Below are 15990 nucleotides of genomic sequence, written 5' to 3'. Positions count from 1 at the left end.
CAACTAAGTAACAATAACTACCCACCTTCCATGTGTCATATGAAATACTGGCGCTTTATTAAGTAGCTATATGGGTCATACGCCCAGGTATAACTGCTACCTATGCACCCCTACAACTACAAATCCACATACAAGTGATTTTTGTGATAACTGGTAACTAGTGTTGCGCAGATCCGAAGAAGTTTGGGCCCGATTCAGCTTAACCAAGAGCCCCGGGTGTTATGAATGAATTCCGCAAATTCATTTTGTCACATCCTTCACACAAGAAAGACAAGACTCCATTCTCTGAATTTTTGGTCCCATCTGTTTGAGCCTCGCTTGGCCAAACCCAAATTTTAATGCATCCGCTCATCACTGCTGGTAACATCATATATCTGAACTCTCAGTTCTGTCCAGGTTCTGATGTATTTGTTTTCCACTGTCAGAAGTGATTTTACAGATTTTCCCTGAATTATACCAACGCTTGCCAAACTTATTATGCCTCCGATAATGACTATTTGCACAAATCCCTCTTGCCACCTACCAAATGTCAAACCCAACCATGATTTTAACTAACCGTGATGAAAGCAAGACGAAATTCTGGATTCAAACACATGGGAAAACGTAGAAATGGCAGAATAATCATCTAAATGATCCTGCATCATAAGATGTGTCAGCAGCTGCCAAAACATAAATGTTTGATGGGGATAAAGCTTTAGTCCCATAATCTGGTATGGGAAAGAAAGATTTTGAGTTAAATTATAGTGAGTTGCTGGCATTAGATGATGACTATGGAGAGATGCCAAAATTATGAGAAGTAACAGATCACTGGGTCGACATGGGGCAAGATCATTGACGTACAGCAGTCCGGTAATTTAATCTTCTGGATGAGCCCATTGGAAAAGACAGTGAAACTTGGCAGGTAGATGGAATATATTATAGAAAGTTATAGGATACATTTACATGGATGCATTCACGAGAATTTCCAAAACACTTTAAGTCAAAATAATGAGGCTTCAAGTCAAACTTTATATGATGCCTTGTACTTCCTAATCACTCTCTTATTTAAAGCGAGTGGACCCAACCCATCAACAAAATATAGCAGCTACAGTGTGTGTACATGAAGAGGATTGATACATGAAATTTGCATTTGAGGCCATGGCCTGCATTTTTAAGCACTCTAGTCCGCCCAAGGTAGAGGGTGACATATGAGGCTGTGGTCACAAGTGGCGTTAACACAGACATTTGCAAACATATCAAAACAGCTGAGAAGAGGAGATTTGCCCAATTACATTGCTGTCAACATTGCGTTTACAAAAAGCATGTGTTAAAGTGTTTACAAATATGTGTGTTAACACAATGATAACATGCACATTTTGTAAACACCATGTTGACAGCAATGTAATTTGGCAAATCTGTTATTCTCAGGGTGCGTTCAAACGTTCAGTTTTTCAGATGCAGTTTTCGATGTCCAAAACAAGAATTGGAGTGAAAAAAGGAGGAGGAGCAGCTTCTCTCAGTGGAAGGAACTCACCCATTACCACAACTGCTTTTGGCTTTTAAAACTGCATCTAAAAAACTAAACATGAGAACACATGCTTACTTTTGACCGCACCCTTATAAGTAACCAATACATTTCAATAAAATGTGAATGCAAAAATGTATAAGTTTAAAAAAAACAGCCCAAACTTTCAATGCCTAACATATGTTTGTACAAAATTTTAAACATTTAAAGCATGTGAAATAATTCCAATTTACATGTTAAAACAGAGTCCATGAAAATAACCCTTCCTTTGCACCTGCCCTGGACCAGGTGCAGATTTGCGCCTAAGTCACAAAAGTAAGCAAAAAAGTAATGCATAAGTGAAAAGTTACATAAAACATCCTGAAAATAAAGATACCAAAGAAACATTGCACAAGGTGCAGACCAAGGCGTACTTGAGAAACAACAGCAATAATCACTGTGAAAAGTGGAAAAAACGACAAAAGTCACAAAAATTGAAGAAAAAATGTCCCCCGTTGAGTTTCTGTCAATATTGCCAGCAAGATGAAATTCAGCAGAGATTTCAGATTAAAAAGCGGATTTGGATTATAATAGGCAAAGTATGGAGAGAAGGAAGCATTTTCCTTGATATAATATTATAACAATAATTCATGTGTTTACTTGTACTATAATAACTGCAGTTAGCTGTAATACTAGCGACTATTCAAATAGGACAAATGATATCCCTTCAAATTGATACATAAATGTAACCCCTCTCACTTATATATTACTTACTTGTGTGGATTGGAGATATCGTTGGCTGAAAACTTGTTTCCGGGAGAGCGATGGAGAACTAAGTGCATTGTCTATGTCTTGGTCCAACTGGTCAAGTTTCATTATGAGCAGTACCATAGAATCCAGTCTTGATGGATCTCTGCATTGTCTAAATTTCTAGGAAAAGAAAAAGTATCTTATAATTATGTTTTCCCAATATACTAATGTGTATTGCAGGCAAAGAAATGTGAGAGGTTTTTTTCTTAAGCTGATATCTGTGCCCCAACATGAAATGGAGATAATGACCACAAAATTTCACTACCTATATGAAAGGACACAGAGTCCTTGTGGCCAGAGTCCATTACTCAAAACTGCTGTAACCTAGTGCCTAACCTGTACTAGTCTCTTTGTATAGGGAAAAGATACCCTACAAGCTCCTCTAGGGCTCCAAGGCGCAAGGTGAATCCTTTTTATTTCCTTGAGTAACGTGTCTGCCTGCCAATATAGGGAAGACTATCTCCATATTACAATGTCATAGTTAGAATGTTACTTTTTTGATAATGTATACAAATTCATCAGGAAGTACCTTCTGGAACCTTTTACTGCTATAGTGGCCACCTTTTGGATCCGTACAACAAAAGTTTGTATTGAGTCCATGATACTGACTAAGAAATATACATGTTGCAAAACACGTAAACTTTCTATATACTCGAGTATAAGCCTACCCGAGTATAAGCCAAAACCTCTAATTTTAACACAAAAAACTAGAAAAACCTATTGACTCGAGTATAAGCTGAGGGTGGGAAATGTATTAGTCACAGCCTCCCAGTATATAGCCAGCAAGCCCCCTGTAGTATATAGCCTGCCAGCCCCCTGTAGTATATAGCCTGCCAGCCCCCTGCGACAGACAGCTTGGGGTCACAGACCCAATGCTGGAGCATCGCTGTATGGAAGAGGACCTGCCGGGGGGTGTTGGAAGGTGTGTACACTGTTTGGTTTTTTTTGACTCAAGTATAAAAAACTTGTGCTGAAAAACTTGGCTTATACTCGAGTATATACGGTAATTTTTTATGGTGCTTCTTATGTTTTTAAGGATGTGCAATAAACTTAATTTTTTGGTTTTTAATAATTTTTATTGAAAGTTTTGTTTTAAAATAACCAATAGAACAAAAAGTATACAGGCATAGAAAACTAGACCTACACAGAGGCCCGTTTAAGATATGTCACATCTTCAAATGGAGACAAGTTGCGGACTTTCAAACCCAAATCCATATACTCCAACTCAAAAGGTATATAGGGAGGGAGGACAAACAGTAGGGGCTGTACCCAACACGAGGGAAGGGAGGGAGACTATCCCCTGGCCTGGGGTTTAAGCAGGAAAGAAAGTCACATGTATACTATATTACAAAGTTGTGGAGATGTGGGTAACCCAATCTTGCCAGACTTTAGTAAATAACTCCTTATCAGATAATATAGACTGCAATCTATCATTAACCATGATCCAGTTCATTTTAGTCTTCACCAACTGAAAAGGAATAGCCGCCTTCTTCAATGAAGTGGCTATTGTAATTTTTGCAGCTATGCAGAGGTTAGATACAAATTTGTAACTTAATTTTTTTAACCATTATTTTTCGCCATATGCTAGGGCCATTCCTTTCATAAAAAATTTAGCAACAGAGTCTATACTACACCTTAGTTGTAAGGGTTTGGCCATACATAGCCCATAACATTGCAAATACTGCTGCCACTGTTTGTCCATTCTACATCCTTGTTTGCATGTCCCAATGGATATTGTGTACTTTGTAAGGTGCTAGATAGGTGCTAGATTTTGATGGGTTAAAGGGCCTATTCATTTGATCAATGTTCACTGTTAGAGGCTGATCACAGTTATCTTTATCTCTCTATCATCTACTCAGGAGGGTTTTTTGGACTTATACATAATGGCTGGCCCAGCTATAGAATGTGTTGCACTCCAGGGCTTCCATCAGAAGGGTGCAGACCTCTCTTACTGCCTGGCCTAGTCAGTCCTGACCCTCTTCCTGGTTTGCTCCTCCTAGTGACAATCCTTTTCCATCAGATACAGAACATCATGGAGACTTCTCTTTGCCACAATTGTGTCACGCCCTATGTTAAAGGTGCACCAAAAAAAAATATGTGCATTCTACCGGAGAAGTGCATGGGCGCCAGAATATTGATATATTGATATGTTTTTTTATTTTGATATATTTGGGCTAGTTTTTCTCCTTTTCAGTAGCACAGCACCGCATTTTGCACAGTATTCCCCCAGCACTGTGGCAAGCAAGCTAAAAAATAATAATTCTTTATTTATATAGCGCACACAGATTACACAGTGCTACACAAAGCATGTCAAATTGGTCCCTGTCCCAATGGGGCTCACAATCTAAATAACCTAACAGTATGTTTTGGAGGGCGGGAGGAAACCGGAGTACCCGGAGGAAACCCACACAAACACGGAGAGAACATACTAACTCTTTGCAGATGTTGACATGGGTGGGATTTGAACCCAGAACCCCAGCACTGCAAGGCAGAAGTGCTACTCACTCACCGGCACGCCACCGTGCCGCCCTAAAATAAATCCTCACTGCTCACCACTTCTAATGAAAACTTATTAGGGAAATAAATTTCAGTCAATGGGGCACATTTACTTACAAGGTCATGATGTTACTCACTGAAAGTGCATTGTCCATTTATAATACTGCGTGCGGCGATTCACTAAGTATGTGCTCCAGAAATCATGGATGTGATGCTTCCTCGCACTGGCCCAACAGAGTTCATCATCTTTTTTGTGGTGCACCTTTAACATAGGGCATGCAACACATTTTGAAAGTTAAATACGGCGCTTGGCCCGAATCAGTTGGACTGTCCAACGGTGCATCCCCTAATTTGTGTCGCATGGAAGCCAGCGCAGCTGCGCCAAGAAAGGGTTGTGTGGGCCACAATCCCAGCGCAGATACTTCTTAAATACCTGTGCAGTTCTTATAAAGTTAAGATGCTTTATAGTAGATTTATTTTCATGAAGTTACTAGCAAATAAGAGAATCAAGTTAAAGAGAAAAAAAATTAGAAGAAAAAGAAACAACAGATCCAGCAGTATTTTTTCCCATGGGCACTGGACACCTGCAGGGATCATAACATAAGATAATATCATAAAGCATCTGAAGTCATTATCTCTTTCCTTGCAGCGAGCCAAGTCATCGCTTTGATACACAAACAATTCTTCATTCATGTAACTAACATTTATTTTCAACCTGACAAAAGATATCGAACAGCATATTTATTGTGGGTATACATTTCCACATGCATGTCCAAGGAACATAAAGAATTAGGACACTGGACCGTTTTACTAGGAAATTACATTTGGTTTATGTGGATGCAATAAATAAAGTTGCAAAAACTAATCCATAGTAATTTATCTAAATTTCTGTCTCTGTTTTATGTGGGGTGAAAAAATTGCAGTGTTACCAGAGGTTCAACAAATTTGCCTTGTCTTTATGTTTGCCCGATTTATTGATGTTGGAGCTGATGTGCTAAATGCACCAAAAAAGGTGCAGAATTATTCCAGGACAAACTTGGAGTAAACAATTTGCTTTCAAGGAAGGATGAAAGCCACATTGCTGATGATTGGCTAGGAAAGCCACACTGCTGATGAATGGTTAGGAAAGCCACATTGCTGATGATTGGCTAGGAAAGCCACATTGCTGATGATTGGCTAGGAAAGTCACATTGCTGATGATTGGCTAGGAAAGCCACATTGCTGATGATTGGCTAGGAAAGCCACATTGCTGATGATTGGCTAGGAAAGTCACATTGCTGATGATTGGCTAGGAAAGCCACATTGCTGATTATTGGCTAGGAAAGCCACATTGCTGATGATTGGCTAGGAAAGCCACATTGCTGATGATTGGCTAGGAAAGCCACATTGCTGATGATTGGCTAGGAAAGCCACATTGCTGATGATTGGCTAGGAAAGCCACATTGCTGATGATTGGTTAGGAAAGCCACATTGCTGATGATTGGCTAGGAAAGCCACATTGCTGATGATTGGCTAGGAAAGCCACATTGCTGATGATTGGCTAGGAAAGCCACATTGCTGATGATTGGCTAGGAAAGCCACATTGCTGACGATGAACCTGAACATCAGCTCTAGCTCTGACCTCTTCTGTGGATACTGGGTAATAGGGGGGAATACCATTTTGCTATGTTAGCATGCCTCTTCTAAGTTATAATAGGTGTATTTATTAATCTCTTTTTATTAATAAAAACTATTTCCATACAATATATTCTATCATTGGTTATAAGGTCATATTTGAAAACTTCTGACTTGAAGCAGTGGTCTAGACTTTTACTGCCTTCTACAGTAATATTATATTGTGCCACTACTGGTATCCATTATTCCAGTATCAATGTACTATACTAGTATCAATGTATATGTACATAGACACAGCAGTAGACCATATATTCATAGCAATGTTTCCTATTGAACAATTAGATTATCCTAGGGTTTCTATGATCTGGAAACAGTGCTCAATCCTCAGCACCTGTCCAGATTTTATCAATGTACAACACTGACTATTATCTGGGCTTTTGCTGGAAGCCCTGGAGCATCACCCCCATCATTACAATACTATTGCCCCTTTCTTTACAATTCAGGCACATCATTAAATTGTTCATATAGCTACAAGGTGGCTTAAAGCTTAAAACATTTTGAGTTGAGCGCAAAAATGTTTCTCAATTACAATAAAGAACCATCAAATCCACAAAAGTCCTCCTTAACATTAGGAGAAGCTTGTTAAAATGAACCAGTAAGTCCACAGAGATGAATTCTCAATAAAACTTTTTCTTTATTTCTTCCTCATAAAACCAGAAACAGACAAATTGGCAACATCAGAGAGTAGTAGATCGACACATCTTACGCATTTCGAGACCTTGTGACTATGTCTATAGCTCTTTTGAAACCGTGGAACACCAGGTGAGCTGGATTGATTGAATCAGTTTCTTTTCTCCTCCTTAACATATATACCTTGTGTGTCCATAGCAAGACATCTATGCTTATCGATGACATATTTCTTACTGCTCAGCAAAGCATTTTAAACTTCCAAAAGATCAGGACTGTTGAATAACAAAATGGACAGATACTGGGTCAAATACAGCACTGCCCTCATCTGTCTTTTAGCTGAAAATCTTATTTTACTATGGAAACAGAGGGACTCATAAATTATAGTAATGGATTTTATATGAACCATTTCCTATCAAAATAAATATCTATGCTTGGAAGCATAGCTGTTTCCTTATGCAGAATTTGCTATAGTAGACTCCAGGGGATGTAAAGATGGGTTATAAAACTTACATGGTCTCAATGGGAGTCTATCAGCAGTTATACCTATACGAAGCTGCAGTGCATTACAGTAAATTTAGGAGGCCATTACGTAGGTCGTGATCTGATTGCATGATTTGTGACCAGATCGCGGCCCCCATAGACCTACAGTTTATGGCTCTCAGTCTCGATGCTTTGAGCTCACGGTGTGTCACACCACCATGACTGAGATGGGCAGCTGCACTGCAAAATATAGGACATGCCCTATATTTTGGCAGATTTGCGACACGGCCGCTCGTCTGCCTATGGAGGGCGGAGGGGTAAAGAACACTCACCCTTCCACCCTCCACCTCTGGGACCGGGCCCACACACGGCTGTCTGAATGAGCCTCTAGGTAGCTGTTCTGGTGACCACTGTAATCATACCTTTGTGGAGGACATTGAAATTGGAGTGTAGCTGGACTTGGAACACTGTATTCTTTGATCTATATATTCAACACTCCCCAGCCCCTCCTCTCTGCTGTAAAGGCTAACCAGAAGCCCACTACAGATCTAATACAGAGTAGGGGGTGGGGTTGTAGAGCCATGTTCAGAGATCTCACACACCAGTGCACCACAGTGTACAAAGCTAAGCTATGATCCCAGACAATAAATGCATTTTACACAGCACACCCAACAATGTCTGCAGCTTTACGTGGTCAAATTAGTATGGTGATATCACTGGGGAAACACCCCAAACTGCTTTCAGGGGGGAGTGGAGGACCAGGAGGAAGTATCCTGCTGTATGAGCATATCCTGGCATATATCTGTGCCCTGTGTTATAAGGACACGTCGGGAGGATTCTATACAACGTACGGCAACAAATGTGATGTTCATTCCTCCTCCCACATTCAGGGGGTAGGAGAAGGAACCATATACAGTGAATAAGTCTCTGCCCTCCGTCGTAAGGACACGTTGGTAATCTTCCCAGGGCAGCCTTTCAACAGAGAAACACAACATGGTGTGATCCAGCCTAACCTTGTTTTTTTATCAATAATTCTTCAGAGCTGCTAAAGAATTATGTTTTATAACTGTGGACACTTCCTAAATATAACAACTGCTATTGTATCTACTTCCTATAATTATGTGTGTTTATCCCCAGAACGCCTCCGCTCGCTGATGTATCTTCAGTAAAGTTCACAGCTGTATCGCTATTCCCTAAAGTTGTTGCTATTGTTGATGTGCTAATAGTAACATCTGTGAATATTTTTATTCTCTAAACAGGGTGTATGACCCACAAACAGTTCTTCTTCCAGCAAACACAGATATTGTTATTTGGCAACCTGTGATTATTTATTTATATCAAACTAATTCACTCCGTGACCGTAGAGAAAATGTGAGATAGAGAGGGCAACTGCATGCAAAAGCTCCACATCAACCATCAGAATTGTAGTTATTAAAGAACTAACTGCTACATATATAGTCACCACCTTCACAAAGTTGTAATACCAAGTCTCTCGAGTAAACACTAGTTGAACTATTCACATTTATTGGAGGAATTTAATTGTAGCAACAATTTTGGCCTAAACGTGAATGTCTTGTCTCATCATGTGCAGAACATTTTGAAAGAATTAAGATGAACAGAAGATTAATTGACCTGCAGATCTGTTTTATGAAGACCCCAGAGATCAGAGCTTCTTATGGGGTGAAACTGAGGTCATCCCAATATTTCCCCAATATCCTAGACCTCTATGTACTAAACCTATCAAAAGAAAAGCAATAACAATTACAATAAGATCATAATTTTATTGAAGTATATGGACATGCATACAATAAAAAGAAAAAGGGGGGGGGGACAGATGCCTACAAAATAAGCAACCTGTACTGGGGAAACAATACAATCCATCTGGGGTACATGGGCATTACCAACATAATGGGGCTCATTTACTAAAGGTCCTGCGGCCGCAATTCGGTCGGGGTTCCCCGAATATTTCAGATTTTCGCCGCTTTGCGCCGAAGTGCCACGGGTTTTTGGCGCGTACAATTGGATTGTGGCGCATCGGCGCCAGCTTTCACACGACAGAAATCGGAGCCCGTAGCCGTCGGACAACCCGATGGATTCGGAAAAAAGCAGAATTTAAAAACCAATTTGTGTCACAAGACACACACTCACATACACCGGGAAGAAGAAGGTGAACTCCGGCGGACCTGGCCCAAGCTCCGGAGCATGCATAAATCCATGGGAGAACAGCACATAATTTATCATTGAACTGTATGATTTTAATATAAGTAATAAATGCCTATATGGAAGTTTTTCCTACATACTTTCCTAATTACGTGTAAAAAGTTTTATCTGTCAAAATGAGGGTAAAGTTATTTAGGTGGAAAATTGCCAAATATATAACCTTTGACTTACAGGACAAAAAAATTAGCTGTGTCTATGTCTACCAATACTGACTAAGGCTACATTCACAAGAATCTCTGATTTCTCCAGTCCCGTAGTTCCGTGGTGTATGAGCCTGTATATACGGTACAATAAGGTGTGAACAATGGCAATATAAATGGTTGGACGTATTGTCCATTGAAATGAATGTGGCCATCCATATAAAACGGTACGGTAGCATACGACCGTTTTCATATGGTCGTGTGAATGCAGCCTAACATTGAGTGATGTCTACAATGCAAAACATGTAAAAAAATAAATATTGCTGATGGATAGTGCAGGGAAGAATTGTCTCTTCATTTGTACGAGTCCTATTTATCAATTCAAAGCAAATTGCAACGTTATATACATCTACTTTACATGGTTTATTACTAAATGAATTGCTAAATGAACAGATAGGACACTAGGTTCTGTCAGCTCACTTCCTCCTGCTCTACAACATGTAGCCTGCAGATAGGACTCTATTTAAAATCTGCGCAGTTCTTCCTGTTCTATACTATGCTGCCTGCAGATAAGACACTGGGGGTCATTTATTAAGGGCCCGATTCGCGTTTTCCCGACGTGTTACCCAAATATTTCCGATTTGCGCCGATTCTCCCTGAATTGGATTTTGTCGCACGAGATTGGATTGTGGTGCTGGCATGCACGCAACGGAAATGGAGGGGCATGGCCGAATGAAAACCTGACAAATTCAGAAAAACCGCCGCATTTAAAAAAAAAAGTGTTGCGGGACTCACACTTACCTTCACTCGGTCCAGCTTGGTGAAGATCAGTGCATTCCGGGAAACTTCAGTGCAGCAGCGCCACCTGGTGGACGTTGGAGGAACTACCTTAGTGAATGCTGGCCGGACCCGAATCCACCACAGAGAACGCGCCGCTGGATCGCAAATGGACCGGGTAAGTAAATCTGCCCCACTATGTCCAATCATCCAGATCCTCCTGCTCTATAACTTACAGTCTGCAGATAGGAGACTATGTACACATTATAGCTCCTCATGTTCTACAACATGCTGCCTGCAGATAGGACACTAAAGACGGTCCCCCAACTTACACATGACCCGTAGTTACAAACGGACGTCTGGTAATTGAAAATTTACTGTACAGTACTTTAGTCCCAGGCTAAAATAAACAGCTATGAGTTATAGAAGGTGCCTGTAATGAAGCTTTATTGTTAATCCTGGTTCTTATGACAATCCAACAGTTTTAAAATCCAATTGTCACAGAGACCAAAAAAACATATTCAGTTCTGACACACATACAAATTCAACTTAAGAACAAACCTACAGAACCAATCTTGTACTTAACCTGGGGACTGACTGTATATGCTCAGCTCCTTATGCTCTATAACACACTGCCTGCAGTGTGCTCTATAACACACTGTATTTCAATGATTGCAAGTCCCTTAAAACCTATCAGTATGTTTTGGTAGTCCAATATGAAGCGGCCGTGTATTCAAGACCTTTTAAAAACTATAAAATAAATAAGTGTATATAATGGTAACTTATCATAGCATGTTTAGAGATTGTATGTTATATAGATATAACTGGCTGCACTGCCGGATGATGTGCTGGATACAATTCATCCCCAGAATGAGGTTTTCATCTGTAGCTTATTTGATATTTGTAGATCACAGACCCAACTGTTTATAAAATGAGTTCTTAATAACTTACTGATGCACTCATTAAATGTCTTGGAGGAACGCTCTGCCTTTTATGTGGGAGATGTACCCTGACAACAGCTCTAAATTTTGACGCCATCTTTGAAACGTCCAAAATAATTATAACCTAGGCCTGTGATAGAACTGCACACTTTATTTTATGAATGGCTTAAGGCCACGGATCATTAATAGAAATCTACAGCTCTCAAGTGTCCCAAGTGACTGAGTGTTGGGTGAGTGTCTGTGGGGACCTGACCACAACCCTTGTGTCGGCTGTCACATCTGGCTATAGGATACAATTAAAGGGATGGCAGGAGGACGGCCTAGAGACATAAGTGTATGAAACGGTAGTGCAAAATAATTCTAATGTACAACTGTGTAGTAAGGAAATAGAAAATTGGGATTAAAGCTTTGGTTAGGAAAATGTTAAATCTGTTAAGAGTGGTTTCATGGATAATAAGGACAATGGGATTTTCAGCAATTTTCAAAACATTGTCATGTATGTACTGGAAAGTGAGAAAAAAAATGTAGTGAAATTAGTGAAAAAACACATCTGCACTATTTTCTTGTAGGCTCAGTATTTTTGTTCCAAATGCCACCTCCTATTTATATTTTGGGATACTAAATTTATATAGGTATTAATATGTTTTAATAGAGTTCTAAAAAATGTAAACCTTTTGTACAAAATAAATGTCTTCATTTCGCTTTGTTCCGATGCCAATAACTTTTTCAATGCTGTCATTTTGAATTGTGAAATGGCAAAAAAGTTGAGCTATTTTCCGTTAGGGGGTTCACTGCTTGGAATAACTGTTTTAAGTCTTGTTAATCTGGACTTTTGGGACACGGGGATACCTAACATGTAAGATATTTTTTGTTTATTTTTATTTCAGCTCTAGGGAAAAGGGGGGATTAAAACCTTTAGTTTTTTTTTTTAACTTTCTTTAAAAAGAAAATGCAAAATTTTTTAGACCCCCAAGGGTACTTTAACCCTTGGAAGTCTGATTTCTTCAAGCAGTTTCCGGCAGATGCTAGGTGGTTAGGTTGAATGACAGACCTAGGAGTCTAGTATAGCAACAGATCGTCGCCTCCGACGACCTCACGGAGGGCAACAATTGAATCCAAGATAGCGGCGCGCATGCCAGGACCATTTATATTCTTAAAACCTGCATTCGGTGCCATATGCAGCAAACATTCACCCTGTATGTAAATGGTTCTTCCCGTGAGCCCTTTCCATACCTACTTCACAACATTCTGACGAAATAGTATGGAACACATCAGGAAGGGGTTAAATTTAAAAGTTCTGAAATTTCTTTATGCACTTTAGTTTGTGTTTCAGTAACTTTTTAAAACATTTTTATAGATCTAATACATCTGATAACTGAAAGTTAATACACATGTACCCGAGTCTTCTCTGAAGTATGCAACCACATAGTTTAGAGAACCTGTTGGTGCCATGTTCCATAAGATGTAATATTTAGGCCATAATCTCTCCTAAAATCAGTGATTTTAGAAAATATCCCCCCAATATTGCACTGTGTAAAGGCGCCATTCCTAAACAAAATAAAATTTTAGCAAATTCTCATCTTTGTGGATTATAAATCGATACATGGACCAAAAGCATATCATGAAAATAGATTAAAAAATAGAAACAAATATAAAGTTTCATAAACTTCCATTATTCAGATGCACATTTATGTAAAGAACACTTGAAAACTTTTAACCAATTTGAGAATTTATACTATTGATGTGTTGGAACAAGAATGTGTAGAATATTCTACCACACACAGAACAATATTCTGAAAGTCAAGTCCGAGGCTAAAAATAAGTGGTTTTGGCAGCAAGTACCTGAAAGAGCCATTTTTTCCAAGAACTGCTTAAAATGTGTTTGCCATGTGCAGAGGTTTAGCTGCTTTCCATTTCATATTTCCTATATACCGTATGCATCACTTTATATTCAGTACAGAATCTGTATTCACCCTGGTCTTTCTGGGAGGTGACCTTGAGCTTATTGTGGCCGCAAGAATGAAAGTCATTTCTGGAGGTTAAACGCTATTAACCTGAGAGGAGTAACAGAGAAATGTCTTGAATAGATCATTCAGAATAATGACTAAACATCCTATCATCAAGAAACGGAATTGTATTAACATCAGTATGATTATCATGATTCATTATGAATTTGGAACATATTATATAGTGATGTACATATCATAACAGGAACAATTTAAAGGGAACCTGTCACCAGGGACCTCATTTTCACTAAAGACAGGTTGCATCACACCTGCAGCGCAAATATTTCTTTTCTAAGCATTTGCACTACAATATAATTGTGTGTGATAACTTACCAGGCATCCTGACAGAATTCTCTGTGTAGTCCCAGGGGTTGGGCTTTGGTTTGGATGCATTTTAAAAAACAACAGGTGACTTGTCTGTGCTGTAAACTCCTCAGCTCTCAGCCCCCTCCAGGTCCCTGGAGACAGGTTCCATTTAACCACTTCCTATTGATGTCCTTTCTAGATATTATGTTTCCATTTTTTGCTCCGAATCCATAACTTTTAATTTTTCTATGTGCAGAGCTTTATGAGGGCTTGTTTTCTGTGTAACAAATTGTACTTTTTAGTGGAGGTATTTTATATTCTATGCCATCTACTGGGAAGCGAGAAAATAATTCATGAACCTTTGATCACATTTTATTAGATTTTTTGATGTGCTGCAAATCACATTTTTTTGATTTTTTGAAAATGTATTATTTTATTCAATTCTAGGGAAGGGGATGGTGATGATTAGCGCTGGCTGTTTTCTGAAGTATGCATTCCGTAATTCCTCTCCATACCCCCTTTAAATGTCTTTAAAGGTTACAAAAATCAGACAAAACAGGAAAAGAAAATACACTTGTGTAGAAGAGGGATGAAAAAAATGGTAGTCCCCTGGTTATGCACAAGGTTCTCTAGGTTTGTACTTAAGTTAAATTTGTATGTACACAAGTCTGAAGACGTATGTTTAGTGTGTAGCTCCAGACAATCCAGCTGTAGCTGTGTAGCTGTGCTGTAGCTGACGGGTGCACCAGAGCATCGCGAGAGTACTCAACATGCCGATGACACGGCGATTGTCATCCTTCCCTAATGCTGCATTTGCAGTCATATGACTTAGATTATGTCATCTAGCCCACTTTATATAATATAGTAATTTGGGGGTGTAGACCATTCGGGTGAGATGCATCGCATGTGAAATCATTTGTTTGATAGGTCTTTATATACTCCCTGGTTTTTAGTATACTTATCTGGCGCTTACCTTAGCATACTTACCTTACCTTACTTATTGGCATAACCAATGATCATACCTATAGACTTACTGGCAGACTAAGGCATAGTTTTTGCCTCCATATGCACAGTATATGTCGTACACTATGCTAAACACAGGATGGAAAAAGCAGCAAGTTGCATTTTTTCCATCTTGCTCCCTTCTGCTGAGCAAAGTAGGAGGCCATTAAAGTCTATGGGCGAGTGTACTCCGAATAAGGTCCCATTTGATGTAACTGTCTATATATGAAGAGTAACATCACTATGGAAACACCCAGAATGATGCCTCACTCCTCCCTCTGATTTCAGGGGGAGGGACAGAAGGAAGTATCCAACTGTGTGAGCATAGAGTGGGATGCGTCTGTTCCCTGCGTTATAAGGCAAAAACGTGATATCAATGTAACCCAGAAGGGCTTTTCTATGATTTTATAAAATATTTGGTTATTTGAACAAAGTAAAAATAAATATAAACTATCAACAACTGATAGAATCTACAGTGTTCTGACAACCAAAATAAGAAAAAGTAAAAGCACTAGAAAACTTGTAAAACGCTTACAGTTGTATTTAATATGCATTTTAAAATGTTGAATACATTCTTGCTCACAATTTATCACCTGTTTTATCCTCCAGGACTTTTTAGGTCTTATGCCTGGACACACTGGGGCACATTTACTAAGGGTCCATCGGACGCATTTCCGTCAAGTTTCCCGAATTTTTCCGTTTTGTGCTGGATTGCCCTGGGTTGGCCCTGTGAACTCCAGCGGACCTCAGCGGGGAAGCAACACATGCAGGAAATTGGATGCGCGATCTTAGTGAATCGTGGCAGCTCAGAATCCTCGTCAGACAACGTGGATCGGCGGCGTCAACGGGACGGGTAAGTAAATGTGCCCCACTATCAAGGACATAACTAGGAGAGGCAGGGCCCCATAGAAAACTTCTGAATGAGGCCCCCTTACCCTCTCCGAAAATATACATGCTTGTATACTCACATATTTATACACTCATACACATATACACATTTTTACATGTTTGTGCACACATTTATG

At 39.4% G+C, this 15990-nt stretch overlaps 1 protein-coding gene across 2 annotated transcripts in view; it reads right to left on the bottom strand.

Annotated features, from left to right (window-relative positions):
* The window catches only part of DLC1 (DLC1 Rho GTPase activating protein), a 267434-nt gene that overhangs the window by 208821 nt on the left and 42623 nt on the right, over positions 1 to 15990 (bottom strand). For both annotated transcript variants that reach the window (XM_072123882.1, XM_072123889.1), the window contains exon 3: positions 2258 to 2413. In XM_072123882.1, the coding sequence (XP_071979983.1) occupies positions 2258 to 2413 (156 nt within the window). The remainder of the gene's footprint in view (positions 1 to 2257; positions 2414 to 15990) is intronic.

Source organism: Engystomops pustulosus, chromosome 1 (genome assembly GCF_040894005.1).
Source record: "Engystomops pustulosus chromosome 1, aEngPut4.maternal, whole genome shotgun sequence".
NCBI classification, from domain to species: Eukaryota; Metazoa; Chordata; class Amphibia; order Anura; family Leptodactylidae; genus Engystomops; species Engystomops pustulosus.
This window is presented reverse-complemented; position numbering and strand designations above follow the sequence as displayed.